At 47.6% G+C, this 21,525-nt stretch overlaps 1 protein-coding gene across 2 annotated transcripts in view; it reads right to left on the bottom strand.

Moving 5' to 3' along the window:
* The window catches only part of SHLD2 (shieldin complex subunit 2), an 844,943-nt gene that overhangs the window by 179,871 nt on the left and 643,547 nt on the right, over positions 1-21,525 (bottom strand). For both annotated transcript variants that reach the window (XM_085607834.1, XM_085607842.1), the window contains one exon: positions 14,976-15,182. In XM_085607834.1, coding sequence (XP_085463960.1) covers positions 14,976-15,182 — 207 coding nt within the window. The remainder of the gene's footprint in view (positions 1-14,975; positions 15,183-21,525) is intronic.

The raw sequence follows: 21,525 nt of genomic DNA, 5'->3' as shown, positions 1-21,525 counted from the left end.
ATTCCAGTTTAAACCCAGCCATATGAACATCAGTCTTGACCCTGTTCCCCATGGTAACATTCCAGCCAGAACTGCCAGGGCAGGTCCTCCCTGGACCAGAAAAAGCATCTTGGGACCAGTTTCCGGGCATCACTCCTCATCAGCAGGCTAGCTTGACTCCAGTGGCATGGAGAGCGCAGGAACCACATCTTGGCATACCCGTCCCACTTCGGTGACAAATGCAAAAACAACTGATGGACAGAATGCTGATCAAAGTCAATCATTCACCCCAGTACAGAGATCTGGTCATAAATCTATCGTTTTTTGCTCCCCATGCAATTCCAGTTTAAACCCAACCACATACAAATCAGTCTTGACCCTGTTCCCCATGGGAATAGTCCACCCCGAACTGCCAGGCCAGGTACTTTCTGGACCAGAAACAAGCATGCCGCGACAGGTTTCGGAGCATCACCCCACATCAGCCAGGCTAGCTTGACTCCAGTGGCATGGAGAGCACGTGAACCAAGTCTGGGCATACTCATCTCACTCGGGGTGACAAATGCAAAAATGACAAGTGATGGACAGAACACTGATCAATTTCAAACATTCACCCCAGTACAGAGATCTGGGCCTAAGTCCATAGTTTTTTTGCTCCCCATGCCATTTCAGTTTAAACCCAGCCATATGCAAATTAGTCTTACCACTGTTTCCCATGGGAACAGTCAGCCCGAACTACCAGGACAGGTTCTCCCTGGACCGGAAACAAGCATCCTGCAACCAGTTTCAGGGCATGACCACTCATCAGCGGCATGGAGAGCATGGGACATCCGCCTGGGCATACCTGTCCCACTTAGGGTGACAAATGCAATAAGAACAATTGATGGACAGAACGCTGATCAATTTCAAACATCCACCCCAGTACAGCGATCTGGGCCTAAATCCATTGTTTTTTTGGTCCCAAAGCCATTCCAGTTTAAACCCAGCCACATGCAAATCAGTCATGACCCTGTTCCCCCATGGGAACAGTTCAGCCCGAACAGCCAGGCCAGGTCCTCCCTGGACCGGAAACAAGCATCCTGCAACCAGTTTCAGGGCATGACCACTCATCAGCCAGGATAGCTTGAATCTGGTGGTGAAGTGAGCACGGGACCCATGTCTAGGCATACCCTTCCCACTTAGGGTGAAAAATGCAAAAAAAGAACAGATGAGGGATGGAATGCTGAATCAATTGTATATTCACCCCCAGTCACAGATCTGGGTTAAATCCATTGTTATTTATGCCCTCCACGCTATTCCAGTTTAGAGCCAGCCATACGCAAATCAGTCTTGACCATGTTCCTGATGGGAACAGTCGTGCCAGACCAGGTCCTCCCTCGACCAGAAAATAGCATCCTAGGACCAGTTTCGGGGTTTCACCCCTCATCAGCCAGGATAGCTTGAATTTGGTGGCATAGCGAGCACGGGACGTACATCTGGGCATACCCTTCCCACTTAGGGCAACAAATGCAAAAAAGAACAGATTGATTCAGCATTCTGTCCATCATCTGTTCTTTTTTGCATCCCTAAAGCAAGTGTCATCTAGGAGGGATGGGTTCAGGCACCAAGCGGGGATCACTGGTGGCTCGGAAGTGGGGCGAATCGATAGTAGTATGGGACAGTGATCCGATAATGTGCGCCCCAGATATTGGGTATCTGTCACATTCAGGACAAGACAGGGTGAACAGAGGAACTTGTCTAGTCGTGTATGCATTCTATAGAGGTGGGAATAATAAGTCCTGACCCAGGGTGAGGCTATGGAGATCTCTGCCTCTTTGTAGTCGAGATGACCGAGGCCCCACCCACCTGAAGGAAGTCCACAGTGGCGGGAGGAATGGCTATCGCGGCTGAACGCTGAACGCCATTTTGAATTCGAAGTCCCTTCGAGCCTCCTTTAATGCGTTGACGGTACAGCGCTGAGGTCAACGGGAGCAATCAGGAGACAGACAGCAGCTGCAGGGACCGAGAGCATGCTCATTTGGCAGTCAGTACCGTAATGGGGATGAAAGGCTGCGCGACGCTACGGAGACATTGCAGTGAAGCAACAAAAGGCTGGAAAAACGAAAAAAGCGAGGCGGCGGGAGAGGCTGAGGCAGCGTGCGGCAGAGGATGGGGAACAATCGCTAGTAACCAGCCATGACCGGTAAGAGCCTTCTATGAGGCATGCTGCTCCAGGTTCCATTTCTATGCCTCGTGAAATCTGGCAATTAAGACACAATCTGAGTAGCGCAGCAGCGGAGACCCGCACCTGGATAAGAGCTGCAGGAGTATTAAAGACGGTTGCCCCTGAGAAAGACAGATTTCGTGAAGAAGCTGTGGCAGGGGAGTCGAGGGGGAAGAGTGCCAAATAGTACCTGGTGATTTGGTGTTGCCTATAGTGGATTAGCGGAGGTGGAGAGTGAGGAATCTGCAGGCAGTTTGCAAGCCTGGGACATTTTCAAGGGAGGAGACATTTATAATTACATAGCATAATGGGAAGACACCAAAAGCAAGCCAACGCGGTAGCCAGGGTAGAAGTGACAACCGGAATGAAAGCCAAAAAGCGTCTAATACAAGCGAAGGGGGAGTCCTCCGTAGTAAAAACTTCTGCCACTACTAACAGGTCCGAAGTCAGTTCTAGTTCCGAGAGCTCTACTGAGGATCACTCAGAGGTACAATCCGAGCCACAGCCCATGTCAGTATTATCGCTACCGCAAGGAGGGATCCCCACCCCCGTTACCAGTATCAGTACTCTTGTTGAGGCCGCTAAGGGACTGATAGGTGGTGCCACGCCAGGATGTAATATGGCCGAACCAAAGAATTGTAAGGATTTTCCGCTGTTCATTAAAAAGAGTACGCAGCCTCATGCAACGCATGGCCCATCGCAAACAAGACCAACCTCGCCAGCAACCCCGGAAGACGATATAACCTCTAATCTCTTTGAAGGTTTGCATATCTCTCCACCCCCGAGGCCACGCATGTAGCTGTAACACCCACAGCAACGTCCTCTGCGACATCCTCTGCGACATCCTCCACCATAATTGATCTAGTGGAGAGGAATCCTTCGCTCTGCCTCTTAAGTCCACGCACTGCAGCAGTGCAGCAGCCGCTTTCTGAAACAGCCTCAATTGTTGAAAACATCTTAAAACAGCAGCAGCTACAGTGCGGGCAGAAGTCTCAAGATATGCCTGGCGGTGTAGCAGAGAAAGGCGAGGAACCACCTAGCCAGAGGATGGAGAATCCGCACAAGAAGTCAGAGCTCCCTTCCTCCAGGGTCAGCTCGCAACAAATGGAAGTGAAAATGCTGCTGAATCTAATACTGGAGGAAATCAGGGAGATGAAAAAATCCCAGGCACAAGAGACTGCCTCTCTCCATTTAAGACTGGAAAAAATGGAGGCATCAATTGCTGGTTTTCCTGCAAGGCTCGAGAAGGCTGAGTCTAGGATTGCTCACTTAGAGGACCAGATGAGCTCCACAATCCCGGAAAATCAACGAAGTGACGGTAGATAAGACCGCTCTGGAATCAAAGCTGGAAGATTTGTAAAATCACTTGCGCCGTTCTAATCTTCAAATAGTAGGCGTGCCCGAGGGAAGCGAAGGTTCCAATACCCTCCGTTGGGTTGAAACATTTATCAAACAAAAAGTGCTCCCAGATCACGCTGAGGATCTAACATTAACAAGGGCCCATTGGGTTACGGCCCACCGCTTTCCAAATCCAAAGTACCCTTGCACAATTCTAGTTAACTTCTCTGATAATAGAATTAAAGAGAATGTTTTGACGAAAGCTATCCAGCAGAGGCAATTCGCTATAGATGAGGGCACAAACGGTCAGATTTTCTCAGACATGTCAGCAGGGGCGGCGCGAAGACGCAAAGAATTTGTGAAGTTATTATTTTTATTTAAAGCACAAGGGGCACAGGCATCCATCGCACAGCATTCAAAGTTAAGGGTGCTTGTCAAAGGGAAGTTCCACTTGTTCACGCAGGTAGAGGAAGCCCAGGAGCTCCTGAAAGAGATTACTGCTACATGAAGAATCAGCTTTAAAGTTGTGTCCACTGTGGAATATCTCTTCTGCCGTGTGGGTGGGGTTGGTCACTGAGGGTGCAGGATCAGGGCACCCCATTAATAGAAGAAGGGATAAAATGTGGGTTGCGGGGCTAGAGGGGACCACATTTTTGGGGAGGGGAGGGGGGAGAGTAAAAGCAGTAGTAAAATGAGCAGCAGCAGGGACATTATTGGAAAGACTGTCAGGATTGTGAGAGTTTTTGAGGAATCTGGTATAGTCTATAGATACATTGCCAAAAAATTATAAGCAAGTGTAGTATTTTTTCTGTGAATGTTAACGGGATGCTAAATAAACAAAAATATGGAGCATTAATTAGATGGTTAGCTTCCTCTTCACCCCAGGTCTTATTTTTGCAGGAAACGCACTTAAAAACGAATTCCCCAAATCTATTTCTTCCTAGATGGTATTCACATGCCTTTTTTGCTTCAGCAGGCCAGGCCAAAAGAGGGGTAGCGATATATTTCTGCAGGGGTCTTCCTTGGGAATTTGGCCAAATTTGGAGAGATCCCCTGGGTAGATGGATCTGGGTTGAGGCCAAACTAAATGGCACGATATTTATTAATTATTATGGTCCTATCCCGGATGACACCACAGCCCTACTTAAAATTAGTAAGATACTCAAGGGAGTACCGGGGAAGATAATTTTGGGCGGCGATTTTAATTTTATTCAAAATTTTAAGAAAGACACTTCGAATAAAAATAAAAAAGAGCTAAAACCCAAAACCAAGAAAGTCTTAGAAGTATTAAGACAGGAACATATCTTGATAGATCCTTGGCGTAATGCCAATCCAAAAAAGCTGGAATTTTCCTGCTATTCTAATCAGTGTCACATGGCATCCAGAATCGATTTTTTTAAATATCTCAATCCTTGGGCTATATAAGCACTGAAATAGAGATAAATCCATTCTCTGACCACTCCCTTATCAAACTTGAAGTTGGAATTGAGGACCCAGGTGGCAGATGGATCGTCTCCTCCTGCAGGATCCTCAATGGGTGACCGGCACAAAGGAGTGGATTGCTGAATTTTTTAAGATAAACGAGAACACGGCAGAAATCTTTTCAGTATGGGGTGAGTTTAAGGCAGCCCTTCGCGGGCAAATGATTCAACATTCAGCCGCTCAAGCTAAACATAGGAGGGAGAAAATCCTTGAACTTAGGCAGGCTGTAGAGAAGGCCACGAAAGTAAGAAATACACAGCCAGAGAGGATAAGGGATGCCAGAGCTCAGTTAGATAGGGCGAAATATGAATTGAAGGAGTTTTTTATAATAGAAGTGATTGCCAGCTTCAGAACATATCAACAGCGAGTATATGAGGAGAGTCAAATGGTTGGCAAAATGGTTGCTGAAACTACCAAAACTAAGCAGGAAGCAGCCATGATCTCCGAAATCATTGACCCAAAGACAAAAATCTCTTTATCTGATAATGAAGATATAGCTCAAGTTTTTTTAGAGCATTACTCGCAGTTATATACTTCCAGATATGAGGCAGGAGTGGACCAGATTAACAACTACTTCGAGGAGGTTGATCTACCTATTCTTGCAGGGCCATTGGCGGAACAGCTCCAGCTGGATATTTCTGAAGAAGAAATTATATATGTGGTAAAGTCTATTGCTGGGGCTAAAGCTTGCGGAGCCGACGGGCTCCCAATAGAATTTTATAAAACCTTTTTTAAGGAGTTGACCCCTTTCTTGGCGAAACTGTTCAATAATATCAAACAGGGAGGGTGTGTCCCCCCAAATTTTAAGGAGTCCATACTGGTTAGCTTTGTTAAAAAGGGGAAAAGCGGAAAGGATGTTAATTCATATAGGCCAATAAGTCTTCTTAATGCCGACATTAAAATATTAATAAAAGTCTGGGCACAACGTCTTACTCAGGCTTTAATCCACTATGATCAGACTGGGTTCATTGCAGGGAGATCAATGTCAACTAACACTGGGTTTTTAATTCAGGCCCTTGATTATGCGACCAATAATAAAATACCCACTTTTATTACCATGGTCGACGCCGAAAAAGCGTTCGACTTGGTCAATTGGGACGCACTTTTTTTTGGTCTAGGAAAATTTGGTATTCCGGACCAAATTTCAAATATGCTGAGAAACATTTATCAAGGTGCCCAAGCCCAGGTTATAGTAAATGGTGACCCAATAGGGGTAGTGGAAATAAACCGTGGAACCAGACAAGGTTGCCCGTTGTTGCCTATACTTTTTACTTTTTTTATTGAACCCTTGGCTATAAGAATTCGCGGAAATCCGCGGATTAGAGCTCCAATTGAGGGGATGGCTAAGCTGAAATTATTATGTACCTATGTCTGGATAAACAGAATGTGGAAGAGGTTCGTCTAGAATTTAGTAAATTTGAACAAATAGGAGGCTACAAAATAAATCAAAATAAAATGAAGATTTTAATACTTAATGCTGATTGTAACTTCTTACCTCCTAATTTAAAAATCCAGGCACTGAAAGAAGAACCGATTAGATATCTGGGTATCTTCGTCTCCAACCAAGTAGAACAACTATTTAGTTTGAACTGTTCTCAGGACACCCCCGCGCCGCACGGCCACCAGCTGTGTGTGTGCCCCTCGCTGCTGCTCGCAGCCTCGTTGTGCCGTCTGCCTGCCTGCCTTCCCCAGCTGTTTGCCGTATCTAGGTGATTGTATTTTGTAGTAGATTGTGCCCAAATTGTTAAACTGTTGTAGTTTTGAGTGTTGGTTTTTCCCCTTGTGCCTGCCCGCCCCGCTCCCCGCTTCCCGCCGCCGTTCACGCGGCCACGCCCCCTTTTGCTCCGTGTCCTCCCCGCTCCCGCCTCCCAGCTGCTCCTCCCTCCCACTTGTCCTTAAATGGCGACCGCGCGGCGCAGGTAAGTGTGACCTGTTTTCAGGACACCCCCGCGCCGCACGGCCACCAGCTGTGTGTGTGCCCCTCACTGCTGCTCGCAGCCTCGTTGTGCCGTCTGCCTGCCTGCCTTCCCCAGCTCTTTCGCCGTATCTAGGTGATTGTATTTTTTAGTAGATTGTGCCCAAATTGTTAAACTGTTGTAGTTTTGAGTGTTGGTTTTTCCCCTTGTGCCTGCCCGCCCCGCTCCCCGCTTTCCGCCGCCGTTCACGCGGCCACGCCCCCTTTTGCTCCGTGTCCTCTCCGCTCCCGCCTCCCAGCTGCTCCTCCCTCCCACTTAGCCTTAAATGGCGACCGCGCTGACGCGCAGCGGTCACGCGCAGCGGGCGCGCCGATTGTGCCCCGAAGGCGCGCCAAAGGCAAGCCCATCTGCGCCCGTCCGCGCCTGGACCGCGCCCAGCGCCAGGATCCCTGGCCCCCGCCGATGCAAGACTACCCGACGGACCTACGACGCCACCACCCTCAACGCACTCAATGCCGGCCGGAACCCTGCCTGCTACCGAGCCACCCCGAAACGCACCCACGGACCCTTCACCTGCCAAGCCTGCCGATTCACCTGCCTCCGGACCTGCACCACCCCCGCCAAGTCGAGCACCAGCAGCAACCACCTGAAGTGCATCCTGCTGAACACCCGCTCCGTCCACAGGCACGCCGTGGAACTCTGGGACCTGCTCAACGCGACAGCACCGGACATCGCCTTCCTCACCGAAACCTGGATGAACGCCTCCTCAGCACCCGACATCGCCATAGCCATCCCGGACGGATACAAGATCACCCGGAAGGACCGCGTCAACCAGACGGGAGGAGGCATCGCCATCGTACACAAGAACACCATCCGCATCTCGACTAACTCCGACGAAACCTTCACCGCCGCCGAACACCTGCACTTCCAGATACACACTGACCCCAAGACCACCCTTCGAGGCACCCTCATCTACAGACCCCCGGGACCACGCACACAATTCAGCGAAGACATCGCAGACTTCATCAGCCCGCACGCCCTGCCCTCCACCGACTACATCCTCCTAGGGGACCTCAACTTCCACCTGGAGAATAACAATGACAGAAACACCACCGCCCTGCTGGACGACCTCGCCAACCTCGGACTCAAGCAACTGGTGAACACTCCCACCCACTACGCCAGTCACACGCTCGACCCCGTCTTCTCATCCAGCAAGCACATCTCCTTCAGCCACGCCACCGGACTCCACTGGACCGACCACAGCTGCGTCCACTTCAGCTTCAGAAAAACTACAACCCACCACCACCCGCAACAGGTTCCCCGCCGGAGCTGGAGCAAGATCACCGCCGAGCAGCTCACCGCCTCCCTCAGCCAGAACACTCCCACCAACACAACGGACCCCAACGAAGCAGCCAGCAACCTTACCAAGTGGCTGACCGCCTGCGCCAACGACCTTGCACCACTAAAGAAACCTCCCAGCAGACTCGGCAGCAAGAAAACCCCCTGGTTCACCAACGAACTCAAGGAATCCAAGAAGATCTGCCGCACCCTCGAGAAAGCCTGGCGGCTCGACCAGACCACAGACAACAGGACCGCCCTCAAGCACGCCACCTGCAAACACCATCAGCTGATCCGCGCCACCAAGAAATCGGCACTCAAAGAATGACTGGACAACAACGCCCACGACAGCAAGGAACTCTTCAGCATCGTCAAAGAGTTCTCCAACCCCAGCGCCGGAAACAACGACATCACGCCCTCGCAAGATCTCTGCAACTCACTCGCCGCGTTCTTCCACCGCAAGATCACCGACATACACAACAGCTTCGACGCACAGACCACGCACCCTATCACCGAACCAACGCCCGCCACCACCACCCTCTACAACTGGACCCCGATCAGCACCGAAGACACCACCCGCACGATGAACTCCATCCACTCCGGATCACCAACCGACCCCTGCCCACACCACGTCTTCAACAAAGCCGACGCCATCATCGCTCCCCATCTCCGGGACATCATCAACTCCTCCTTCCACACCGCCACCTTCCCGGAGAGCTGGAAGCACGCCGAGCTTACCGCCCTCCTGAAGAAACCAACGGCGGACCCCACCGACCTCAAGAACTACCGTCCCATCTCGCTCCTTCCTTTTCCGGCCAAAGTCATCGAGAAGACCGTCAACAGACAGCTTGCCGCCTTCCTCGAGACGAACGAATCCCTCGCAGTCCGGGTTTCGGGCCAACCACAGCACCGAGACCGCCCTTATCGCAGCCACCGACGACATCAGAACCCTGATCGACAACGGGGAAACAGCGGCCCTCATCCTCTTGGACCTCTCTGCGGCGTTCGACACCGTCTGCCACCGCACCCTAGTGAAGCGCCTCAGCAACATCGGAATCCGAGAGAAAGCACTGGAGTGGATCATCTCGTTCCTCGCCGGAAGAACCCAGAGAGTCTGCCTCCCCCGTTCAGATCCGAGGCCACCGAAGTCATCTGCGGCGTACCACAAGGATCTTCACTCAGTCCAACCCTCTTCAACGTCTACATGAGCCCCCTCACAGCCATCGCACGCCAACACAACCTCAACATCATCTCCTACGCCGACGACACCCAGCTGATCCTCTCCCTCACCAATGACCCCACCACCGCCAGACCCAACCTACACGAAGGGATGAAAAACGTCGCCGACTGGATGAGGAACAGCCGCCTTAAACTGAACTCAGACAAGACGGAAGACCTCATCCTAGGATCATCACCCTCCACCTGGGACGACTCCTGGTGGCCCCCGGCCCTGGGCACCGCTCCCAAGCCAACGGACCACGCACGCAACCTGGGCTTCATCCTGGACTCCTCCCTGTCGATGACCAGACAAGTCAACACCGTCTCATCTTCATGCTTCAACGCCCTGCGCATGCTCCGCAAGATCTTCAGATGGATCCCCACTGAAACCAGGAAGACCGTTACCCAGGCACTCGTCACCAGCCGACTGGACTACGGGACCACCCTCTATGCCGGAACCACAGCCAAACTTCAAAAAAGACTCCAACGCATCCAGAACGCCTCCGCACGACTCATCCTGGACCTCCCCCGACACAGCCACATCACCGGACACCTGAGAGACCTGCACTGGCTCCCCGTCAGCAAGAGAATCACGTTCAGACTCCTCACCCACGCACACAAGGCTCTCCACGACCTGGGCCCCAAGTACCTCAACGACCGCATGACCTTCTACACGCCCACCCGCCAGCTACGATCGACCAGCCACGCCCTCGCCACCGTACCACGCATCCGCAGAGCCACCGCCGGAGGAAGATCCTTCTCATACCTGGCAGCCAAGACCTGGAACTCCCTCCCCACCCACCTTCGGCGAACCCAGGACCATCTCTCCTTCAGAAAGCAGCTCAAGACCTGGCTGTTCGAGCAGTAACATACCCCCTCCTCCAGCGCCTTGAGACCCTCCCGGGTGAGTAGTGTGCTTTATAAATGCCATGATTGATTGATTGATTGATTGAACTACTTAGCCATGAGAAATAAAATTAAGTCACTTCTGGATAAGTGGACCCTTTTACCTTTGACTCTGATTGGCCGTGTAGCACTTTTAAAAATGGCCATTCTTCCCCTGTTAATATTTCTTTTTATAAATGAACCCCTGAAAATCAATCTAAAATATTTTAAAGAAATCGACTCAATGTTCAGGGAGTTCATCTGAAACAAAAAGGCCTCTAGGGTTAAATTGCCCATACTACAGCTGGAAATAACCCAAGGGGGCCTAGCTTTACCAAATATTCGAACTTACTATGCAGCTGCTATACTAGACCTTACAGCGCGTCTACTGGAACCGGATAGACATCTTTTTTTTTAAAGAATGATTCATGAGTCCGGCACACAAATATCAATCTTCTTTAAAACATCTAAACTACCTAAAAAGTCCTGCTACAAGACAATTCGTGATTATTCTGATAGATTGCAATCTTTTTTTAAACAAGCAGACTCTTCAGGGTTTATTTTTCTGAAGTTAGAGGAATGCCGAGTTTTTGGGCTTCAAATTCACTCCAGTCGGCTTAGGAAATGGAAGGATAGTGGCTTCGAGGACCTGGGCCCTTTTTTTATTTCTAAGACAGTGATTTCCTGGCATGAGGTTTTAAGTAGATTTGGTAATCAAAATAAACCCGGCTTTCTGGAGTATTTACAGATCGTAAATGTTATTAAAAAATATAATCTACTGCCAAGTGGTGTTCCAATTAATCAAGTTAACGCCCTTTATAAAATGAAATTAAAGGGGGTAGGAAATTGGTACTCTGTGCTGAGAAAACCCAAGGCACTCCCCAGGTTGAGGAATTCCTGGAGAAAATAACTCGGGGAAACTAATTGTACCTTCTCGCTTCAGGAATGGTAGTCGATAGCCTAGGTAGGGAGTAAGGCCCTGAGAGCAGCCAACTTCAAAGGAAATGGCCTTTTTGTCACGGTGGCTGGCCTATTACACTCCAAAAACGCTAAGTAAACACCACACGGACGTGGAAAATAAGTGTTTTCGATGCCAGTCTCTCGGTGAGGGAGACTGGCTTCATATATTTTTTACATGTCCTAAGCTTGAAGTGTTTTGGAGCAAGATCTTCCAAGCAATAAGCCAAGCTATTAAAAAGAAGCTTGATCCCGAAGACAGAGGTGGCTTTTTTCGGTTTTTCTAAAGTAAGGTCAGATTTGACCAAAGCCGAAGAGGTGTGCATTTCAATCTGCGCCACAGTAGCTCGTTCCTTAATTCTTCAAAATTGGAGATCTGAAGAAGTACCATCTTATCCTAAATGGATAAACAAAATGCAAAGGATAAGGAGATTTGAAGAAGCATATGCTAAACGGGTCGGGGCAACAAAAAAGTTCACAGCGGTTTGGAAGACCTTGGATAATTGGGATATATTGACCAAAATTTAGTACTTTACCACATGGCACTTTAGGCCTTCATGTTTGGAAGCTGGGAAGTATTTTTGACAATTGGGATACATTGACAGAAACCTAGTGCCTTAGCACATTGCACTTTAGGCCCGGATATTCAAGGGGAAGTTTGATTGTACTGTAATGTTGTCATTTTTTGCACAGTTATAAGGTTTTAAAACATTATTGATGGATTTGTGTTCCCGCTTTTTAGTTAATATTATGTGATGTTTATGAGATGAAGTATCTCTATCTCCGTTGTAAACTTGAGGATGTAATATCACTACAACTGAAGGTAACTATGCACATGTCACTTTAGGGTCTCATAGCAATGAGAAGGTGCAATTGTCCCTTGATACTGTTTTCCGCTGCGAGTGATGATTAGCTGGAGGATTTTAGCGTTTTTTGGAAAAACTGCAATCCTAGGGTCGAATTCCTCAAATCAGTGCACTTTAATGTAAATATTGTCCGTAAATATGTTTATTAAGAGGTAGTCTGTATTTAGAACATTCAATTAACTTAGGGAAAACTTATTTTAGTGTTTAATGGCTAGATTATTAGGTAATTTTTAAATGAAGAGATAGCTTTGCCGGACTTATGTGTTATTTTTCAAAAAATGTTTACTCATTAACTTGGATTACGTTTATTTATGTCCGATGGGTTCCAGTTGACTAATGATTAAGTATGTGTATCAGTGTTAAGTCCAGATTTTTTTGTTGTAATATTTTTATTCTAATGCTGTTATGTCCTTGCTCTGCTCAATAAAAAAAATAATAATAATAAGTCCTGACTATGTTGCTGTCTCCAAACATCTAAAAGTCCCCAGTGAGCCGTCCAGTCGCAGAAACCCCTTGAGGTCCTGTGTGCCACTGCTCCATGTAAGGGCAGTGTGGACCTGTGCAGGTGAAGATCCGCTACGCAATTAAAGTAACCACCCAGGATGAGATTATCCGCCACCAGGGCGTATATGGGTATATATGGGCTTGGACAATTAGACAACTAGAAGAGTACCATTAGAGTCTTGAATCAAACATTTTAAAATACCTAGATGTCATTTAACATAAATACAATTTGGAGCTATAATGGTAAAGAAAAAGAACCCACCTGGATGTCCCCTGGCTGTACCCGTTCGTCACATCTGCAACATGACTTGCTATTGTACCACAAATTTAAATCGTGTTTCAGCCGGTGGCCCATCCTCCGAGTTTTAGAATGATTAAGCACCATAAAAAAACTCTTAAATAAAGAAATAATGGAATGATCCCTAGTTATTTTTAAAGAATAATGTTGAAAATCCCATTACGGTTTTATTTATGTGACTGTTTGTTCCTGGATGGACAGTGGAACTAAAAAGGTATATCACTATGTTAATACAATCCACTTATATTATTTTTTATGAGGAATTATTTTGTACAGACAACAGAAGAATTGTTGCATTTCCCAATCAAACCAGAAAAGGTTATAGTCTATGTAAAGTTCCAGTTTCAGGGAAAGTTTGGTTTCCTTCCATTTAGTAGCTCTGGCTGTCACAAGAGAACACATTACCACGGGACGTAAAATGGAAAATGCTTCTTGTATGGCTTATTACAATTGTTAAGCATAGGTGGGGCCATAACTGGCACGAGAAGAAACCTTGAGTGCGTACTGATGCTCCTCGACACACACAAACACACGAGCCATGCAGAGAACTTTCCAGAAACACACAGCACTCTCACCCCTCCAGCAGCCACTCAGGCAATTTCACCCTCTTTCCATCTTCCAGCCCTGCACAGTACTGATCCTCCTGGTCCATACACATGAAGCCTCTTAACTAATCACTGGACTATGGCATATTTTCATTCTTACATTAAACAAGAGTTTCATATGTGGTAACACAGAGTTACAGTTACAATGCCATTTGCCATGCTATGTTCAGTTAGAGGTGCCCTATCGCTACCAATAAAAGGAATACGGTTTAAGTAAACGGTCCTTGTTATGTGTGTTTGCGCCCCTATGCACACCAGTGGAATATGCCTCCTCTTCACGCATGCCGTCAGCCTGCATGCAATTGCAACGCGGTCGTTACAACGACTGTGTTGTAAATACGCATACCAATAGCCTGCAAGTCGGAACAACGAGTTGCGGAGGGGGGCGCTGGATGTTGGAATCAGGGCCGGACTGACTACCGGGCGTTTTGGAATTCTGCCGAGCAGGGGGCTGATTTCACTATGGTGGTGGCTGATTTCGTTCATGGAGACCTTCTTGTACTTCGAAATAACTAAAGCAAAACGAATTTCGTTCAGTACACCCAGGTCCCCATCAACGAAATCAGCCCCCAGCTCAGCAGCATTCCAAAACGCCCGGTAGTCAGTCCGGCCCTGGTTGGAATATTATAATTTACTATTCCAACTCCAGTCTGAGTGGACAGTAGGGAAGGTGCTGGATTTTAAATCCAACACTTTCTCCCCCTCCGCAAGTCGTTGTTTCCACTTGTGGGGTAATGGCATGCGTTGTTGCAATGCCGTCGTTGTAACAACCGCGTTGTAATTGCATGCAGGGAGACGGCTTCGTTGTGAGTGCTATTTACCGTCTGTAGGCATTGTTGTGCCTTTGCATGTATGTGTATTTTGGGTGTGTGGGGGCATTCATATGAGCTCTCTATGTGTGCCTTATGTTGATTTTGTGCATGCTTGTTGTCTGTGTGAGCACGTACGCCTACGGCGCTGTCTGTGTAGTTATGTCATCCTTTATAAATGCTTTTTTGCGCACCTGTGTCAGTGCACGAACCACTTAGCCAACAAGATGTCTGAGTGAGTTAAACGCTTGCCTCTGGTGTAATCTGCGAGTCACACGTTTGGAACACAGAGAAGCTATCTCTGCCATCCACCAGGTGGGTTCATGGAGTAATAATAAACGCGATAATAGCACTTGTAACTTAAAGTGCAGACATTTGGAGGGAAGCACTATGGCAAGGAGAGTTATCGCTATTGTAAGGAAGTCAAACCTATTGCATTTATCAGAGATTACTTCATTTAGGCTTTTGAAGAGTTGGGAATCATTACAAACAGCAATGTCCTGCATAGGCGGACGAAGGAGAGGATGTATTCCTCTCTCCAGGCGCTTCTCCTACAAACCGTTCCGCGCAAGATCCTCACCTGAATATTTCTCAGTAAGGAGGGATGGGATGTCTGCGATTTTTGGTGGTGCGGCCTCGTCATTTTGATATTTGACTTTAAAGTCCAGGGCTCGTCTGTCGTCATCAAACAGACACTCGCAGGAGGACCAGGGCGTTGTGTGCAGCTCTATAGCCCCTGAAACCGCATTCCGTCGGGCAAATACATTTCGAAACTCCCATATATGATCTTTAAATAAAGAGAAAAAAAGAGAGAAGAAGTTATGTCGCTCCGAAGCCACAAAAGAAACAGCACAAGCAAACAAATTACACTGGCTCTTTCAACACATCTGTTTCATTGGTATGGACATTTTTTTCTTCTTTCTATTTCCTTTGTTTTTTCAAAAAACGCAACAAATCATTCGGAGGTTGGTCGTCATTAGAAGACAGACTTGGTAATCAGTAACTCTCCTCTCAGCTTCCATCTGAACATAAGAAGTGACTGCTCTCGGGCAGACTGACTGGGAAAGAGTTCCAAAAGGGGATTGAAAAGAGAGCGAGCATTGGTACAGAATAAGTAGCCTTAATAAAAGTGAAAGGGCTTCTTTATTGATTGGCAGGTTTGCAACGGGGGATGAGTCAGCATGTGTATGGATGGAGGATGAGCGAGTGACTGAGAATACGTAGATAACTAACTGCATGTATAATTAAGTAAACGGATGGTTGAACAGATGAGTGAACGAGTGGGTGAGTGGATGACTACGTGGATGAGCAAACGTTTTTGAGTTTGCTGCTCCTGCCACAGGATCCCCTGCAGCCTTAGCCCCCAACTCAACATTTATTTAATTATTTATATGTTTTTCTATAACGTCACTACCTAGATTATATTGCAGCGCTTTCCAAAGAACTTTTACCACATAAGGGAGATATGCTTACATAAGAAGAAAAATAAAGCAGGAAACAACTCAAGCAACATCGGGAGAGTTTAGGAGGAAGGGGGGTGAGGTGAGAGATCGTTGCAAAAGTTGAGTATTTATCAACAGGGACAACCCCCTTAAACCTGTATGGGAACTGCACAACATATTGGAAAAATATACGAAGTTCACACGGGGCTCATTTCTCTCACACGAACATCATAAAATTGTTCCTGAGTTCAATCAATCATTCATTTACATGTACTATTTGCAAAGTCGCCCCCCCCCCCCACTTTTTGCCTTCTGTTGCTGAATTTGTTTTTGATGGCATAAGGCAGTGCTTTCCAAACTTTTCATGTTGGTGACACACTTTTTAGACATGCTTCATTACGCGACACAGTAATTCAGTTTTACTAGCAAACCAGAGGTTAAATTAACTGAAGTTTTAGACATGCATCATTTCGCAACACAGTAATTCAGTTTTACTAGCAAACCAGAGGCTAAATTAACTGCATATAAGAAAGAGATATGGACATATACATATGGCAAAGAAATGGTAAATAACGAAATGTTGCAGAAAAGAAGAGAAATGTTATGGCGACAGAAAGGAAGAATGGGGGAAAGAGGTGATAAAGAGGATGAATTGATTAAGGTGGGGGAAGCAGACAATTAAGTAAAGCAAAGAAGAGAACAAGGGGAACACTCAAGTGAAAGGAAATGAATGAATAGTGGAAAGGAAGGAATGTGGAAATCTAGAGATAGGAAGAACATGAGATACGAAATTCAAGGATTGGGTTTGCAGAAACTTGGCAAGCAAAGGGGTACAGATAATGGGATGCAATGAGAGTGTCTCAATGAAAGTATGTGTAACAGGGATGATACTGGTATGTTGACGGGGCAGTTCACAACATAGGCCACCTTGGTGCAAGCTGCAAGGCAAACATGGGTGGCGGAAGAGACATAGCCATGCAAATCTGAGGTACTCACTAGAATTCTCACACTAGGTAATTGTAGACATGCAGAGACCATACTTGCCTTCTACCTCGAAGTACCCTCAGTAAAGGTCCGTTGGGAAACATGTAAAGGAAAAGAGATTATCGATGGTGATTGGGCCGGTATATTAGGCTACCCAAAGATTGTTACGAGGAACCCCTGCTTTAAATAGACCCAGATAAACTATTTACACCAGACAGATTTGTCCCCTCAGAAGAAAGCCATGTTGGGTCCTAGGTTACCTGACCAGATGCCAACAAATACACTAAAGATTTACCGATATAGGCACTAATATTATTATTGAAAAAGAAGAGGACTGCAGAGCGGCCAGCTGGAGATGCCACAGTATATTACTCACTGCCGCTTTACCGGACCAAGAGAATGGAAGCGCGATGCTCCATTAGGGCGACTCCCCCTCTCCCGCCTTCGGCAGGAAGAAACAGTGAGCACCAGATGGTGAGCCCCAAGCCTAATGGGGCTGACGGCTTCCTCCTGCCGCTGCCAGTATGGGCTGGACGTGAACGGGACGACAGAGCGGCCAGCTGGAGACACTGCAGTATATTATTCACTGGCGCTGCAACGAGCCTGCGGGAGAACGGCAGCACGATACTCCTCCTCTTCCGCCTTCCGTAGGAGGAGGTACTGCATCACCAAAATGCGCAGAACCGTCCTGCATGATGAATAGACTGTATCTCGTTGTCGTCGCGCGACACATCCACACATGGCAGCCAACACAGTAACGTGTTGCGACACAGAGTTTGGAAAGCCCTGGAGGACTCTGCGCTTTTCATTGCTAACCAGTGTTATGGTGCTTGTGCAATCTCCTTCAAACATGGTAAAATTGATTTACACCGCATTGACAAATTTAATTTACTTGCAAGTCCCTAGTAGATGGTACTGCATTTACCCAGGGCCTGAAATGTAATATAAATTAAATGCTACTTGTGGGCTTGCAGGACTCATTGTGCCACCCACTAAAGTAGACTTTTAAAACATGTCACAGGCCTGCCACTACAGCCTGTAGTGCAGTTTTAAACTGCCATTTCGACCAGGCAAAATAAACCATGGTCCATCTTGTCAAGATGACTAGGGGTAGAGCGGTTCTCAGCCCCACTTACATGGCAAAGGGCTTTGTCTCCTGCATGCACACGGGAACCTGACACATGTCTTTTGTCATCCTAGACTTCTTGGAGCCTTGACAGGGGAAGGCAAGAAAGTTCCAGAACCAGATGTGGGGGTAGTATAGGAAATCCCCCCACTTCAAAGACTGGCATCACGTATACCTGGACCTCCAAAGTCACTCTTCAGTGCACTCCTGCACCTGTGGACATTACCGAAGATGTACTGCTTTTCTCTGCAGAAGACTGCCCTGCTGCTTGGGGCCTGTCTAGCTCCCCAGAGCACAGCCCTGCTGCTGCCAGAGAACAGCCCTGCTGCTTGAGAACTGTCTTGAACCCCAGAGGGCTGCCCTGCTACTTGAGGCCTGCTCTGATCTCTAAGAAGAATAATAGGTCTGCTCCCTTCATCCCAGGCTACCTGTGTGTCTCCAAGGGTCAGTTGGCTGACCTCCTATCTGGGCTACAGGGACACAACAAGCTCCAGAGGCCTCCCCACAACTGCCCAGCTGACCTGATGCATTGGATCTGCCTGAACCCTGTTGGCCTTTGCTGGAGTAAGTTCCTAATCCCAAAGAAGTGTCTCCCCAGGTCCCGGACCCTTGGCTAGCTTCAGTTGAGCTCCTCCTGTGAAGAAAAGTGAAATCCTGAAGTTTTGGGCTTTTCGTGACCACAAACGGGCTCATTCACACCAAGACTGCCAACCGCGAAAACCGCATGAAGCTCTGGTGAGCTCAACTCTTCGTGCTATAATGATTGTCACTGACGACTGACTACACCAGTTCTGACCACCAACGCGTAGCTCCAGCAACGATCATCTGTGACGCCTGACCGGATCTTCGTGCTATAGTAACAACATCCAAGATGCGAGGCCTGCTCTTTGGTCTACAACAACAAATATCTGCGACGCGCTTCCTGCTCCTCGCGTCATCCTGCAATGTGAACTGAACTCTTTGTGCTGAACTTTGAGAAAGTAACTTTTTCAGCAGGACTAACCTGGTCCCTGTATCCGGCCCATGCTCTATTACGGTCGACCTGAACGTCTGACTTTCGCCTGGTGTAGCACAACCAGATGAGCCTGAGTGGCGTATTCTAATTTTAGGTGCTATATTTACCTAAAACTTTGAATTTGAAAATCAACTGTTCCACTGATTGGATTTTTGTCATTCTGGTATAATTTTATTTATTAAAATTGACTCTATACTTCTAAATTGGCTTTGGATTTTTTTTTACACTTAATTACTATTTGTGTGCTGCAAAAAATACCATACACATTGCCTCTAAGTTAAGCCTGACTGCTTTTGTGCCAAGCTACCTGAGGGTTAAACATGGGTTAATTAGTGAATGAACAATGAACAAATAACTGTACAATAGGTTGATTATTTAAAAAAATGTTTCATGGGAGACATCAGCCAGTAAAATCCTTCTTTCTGGAAACCTCATCATGCAGCAGGTATCCAGCGACTCCAGATGATCTCAATAAACAAGGCCTTGACACATTTAGATACTTTTTATTTGTTAGCTTGAGAGTAATGAGCTCAATGGGACCTTGGTATTATTTTTTCAATGCAAAAGTTAAGACACAGAGCGCGATAGTAGAGTAAATAAGAGGAAAAGAGTGACTATGAGGTTAGGGCAGGGAGGGGTAGAGCTGGATAGAGTATTATGTGAGAGTTTTATATTATGGAGGCCAATGTGGTGGATTTGATCTATTCAGTGTGTCTGTCTGATAGATTTCTTTTGAAGAGGAAAGTCTTAATCCATTCCAGTGCTACAGTGACATCTACGGTACATCCAGCACCTCTTCTTGCTACCCAACACCAGACTGCTGGGGTGGACAAAGCTGAGGTAATGTGCATGGGAGTTATTTCAGGGCTCAAAAATTGACTTGGAGAGTGTACATTTCAGTCCTGTGCTCCTGGGTGGACTGCCCTACCTCTGTGGGGGCATATCCCATAGGTAAAAAATGTGTTAATGTCCCCTGCTCACCATCTTCAAGCTAAAGTATACAAAAAAGGGATGGATGGAATGCTTGAATTAATCTCAACCACTGGTAACTACTCGGGGCCACATTCCAGTATATCATTAATTTGCACACCATGCCACCCCGGTTTGGACCCAGCCATAAGCAAATCAGTGCCAACCCATCTCCAGTTGTAAGAGTCCAACCCTAACTATCATGCAAAATCCTCCTTGAAAGGGAAGACAAGCAACACTAGACCGGTTTCACCCTTATTAGGAACAGACACATTTTAAGGCATGGGCAAAATTTAGTTGGTCCTTACTTTCTATCCAATTTCTGGTCCTTGTTGATTTATTGCTTTTTATTTTTTATGTATATTCATAAAATTGTTGCCTTAACTATTTACATTGATTACTTTAGCCCTGCTTTAAGGAACTTCCATTATATTAGCAGGGGCCTCTTTCTTTGCACTACTGAGCCCATGGGAGCCACATTTGGGTATACCTGTCCCACTTAGGGTGTCACACTGAAGAATAAAAGAAAGTGATGGATGGAATGCGTAAATTAATCTCCGCCACTGGTAATTACTTGGGCCGCATCCCAGTCTATTATTTTGCACACCATGCCACCTCAGATTGGAACCAGCCATATGAAAATCAGTCTCGGCCCTGCTGGGGTGGCACTTGAATTAGAATCAAGGAGACGATCAGGCCGTCTCTTACTCTTCATCCTCTGCCATTCTTGGTCAAACACCAGCCTCACATCAGTGTTCACGTCCATATGCTGTTCTACATAATAAATCGTGGCGTTCTGGCCGATATGGTGGGGGTGCACTGGTACACATATTGGGCCGTAGGGGCTCAACTAAGGATGCTATACTGGGTAAAAGGGTCACATGTAATTGCTCTTGCTGGGCAGCTAGGTATAGCTGCTAAGAAAAGCCATAAACTCCAAACAAACTATGTGCTGCTAATGTGTGCCCCACTATCTGCTGGTTAGAATGTGGGAAAGAGGGAGGAGGAGCCTAGCGCGCAACCAAGATGGCCGCGTAGGTGCGAGGCTCCCGAGGACCTCCGCGACCTCCTACATATATCCTGACAATATCCTGTCCTAGATGAGGGGACTGTGTTGGTGAGCCCGAGCTGAGGTGGCACCCGCTTTCCGCTTCCAAATTGGACCTCGGACTCCGGCGGTAGCACCGATTGAGATTTCCGGCCTTCTCCACGCCGGACCCCGGATTGGAATTGTGGGGTGATCCGGAGGCAAAGTCAACAACAGCGGCGGGCTGGGCGCGGCGGCTCGCGTACCCCGCACTTTCACTTTCGCTTTTGCACCCTCCTTGCTGTCTTGGCGAGGTTGGGTCGCGGGGCACTGTGAGGTAGTGTGGCCCCGTTGGGGTGCCCTGCCGGCCCGCCGGCTGTGACTTGCCCCGTGGCCCAGTGGTGACCCCCCCCCCGGATCCCGTGAACCGGCTTGCCCGCCCTTTACGGCGTGCTTGGCACGGCCGTGGGACTGGAACCATGTCCACAAAGCAAGATGGAGATCGGGCAAAGGTGAAATCGACCCGACGTGGCGCAGTCCACCAGTCTAACAGCATGGACCGCTATA

This window comes from Triturus cristatus, chromosome 1_2 (assembly GCF_964204655.1).
Source record: "Triturus cristatus chromosome 1_2, aTriCri1.1, whole genome shotgun sequence".
In the NCBI taxonomy this organism is placed as follows: Eukaryota; Metazoa; Chordata; class Amphibia; order Caudata; family Salamandridae; genus Triturus; species Triturus cristatus.
Note: the sequence above shows the minus strand (reverse complement) of the source record. Positions and strands in the feature narration are given on the sequence as shown.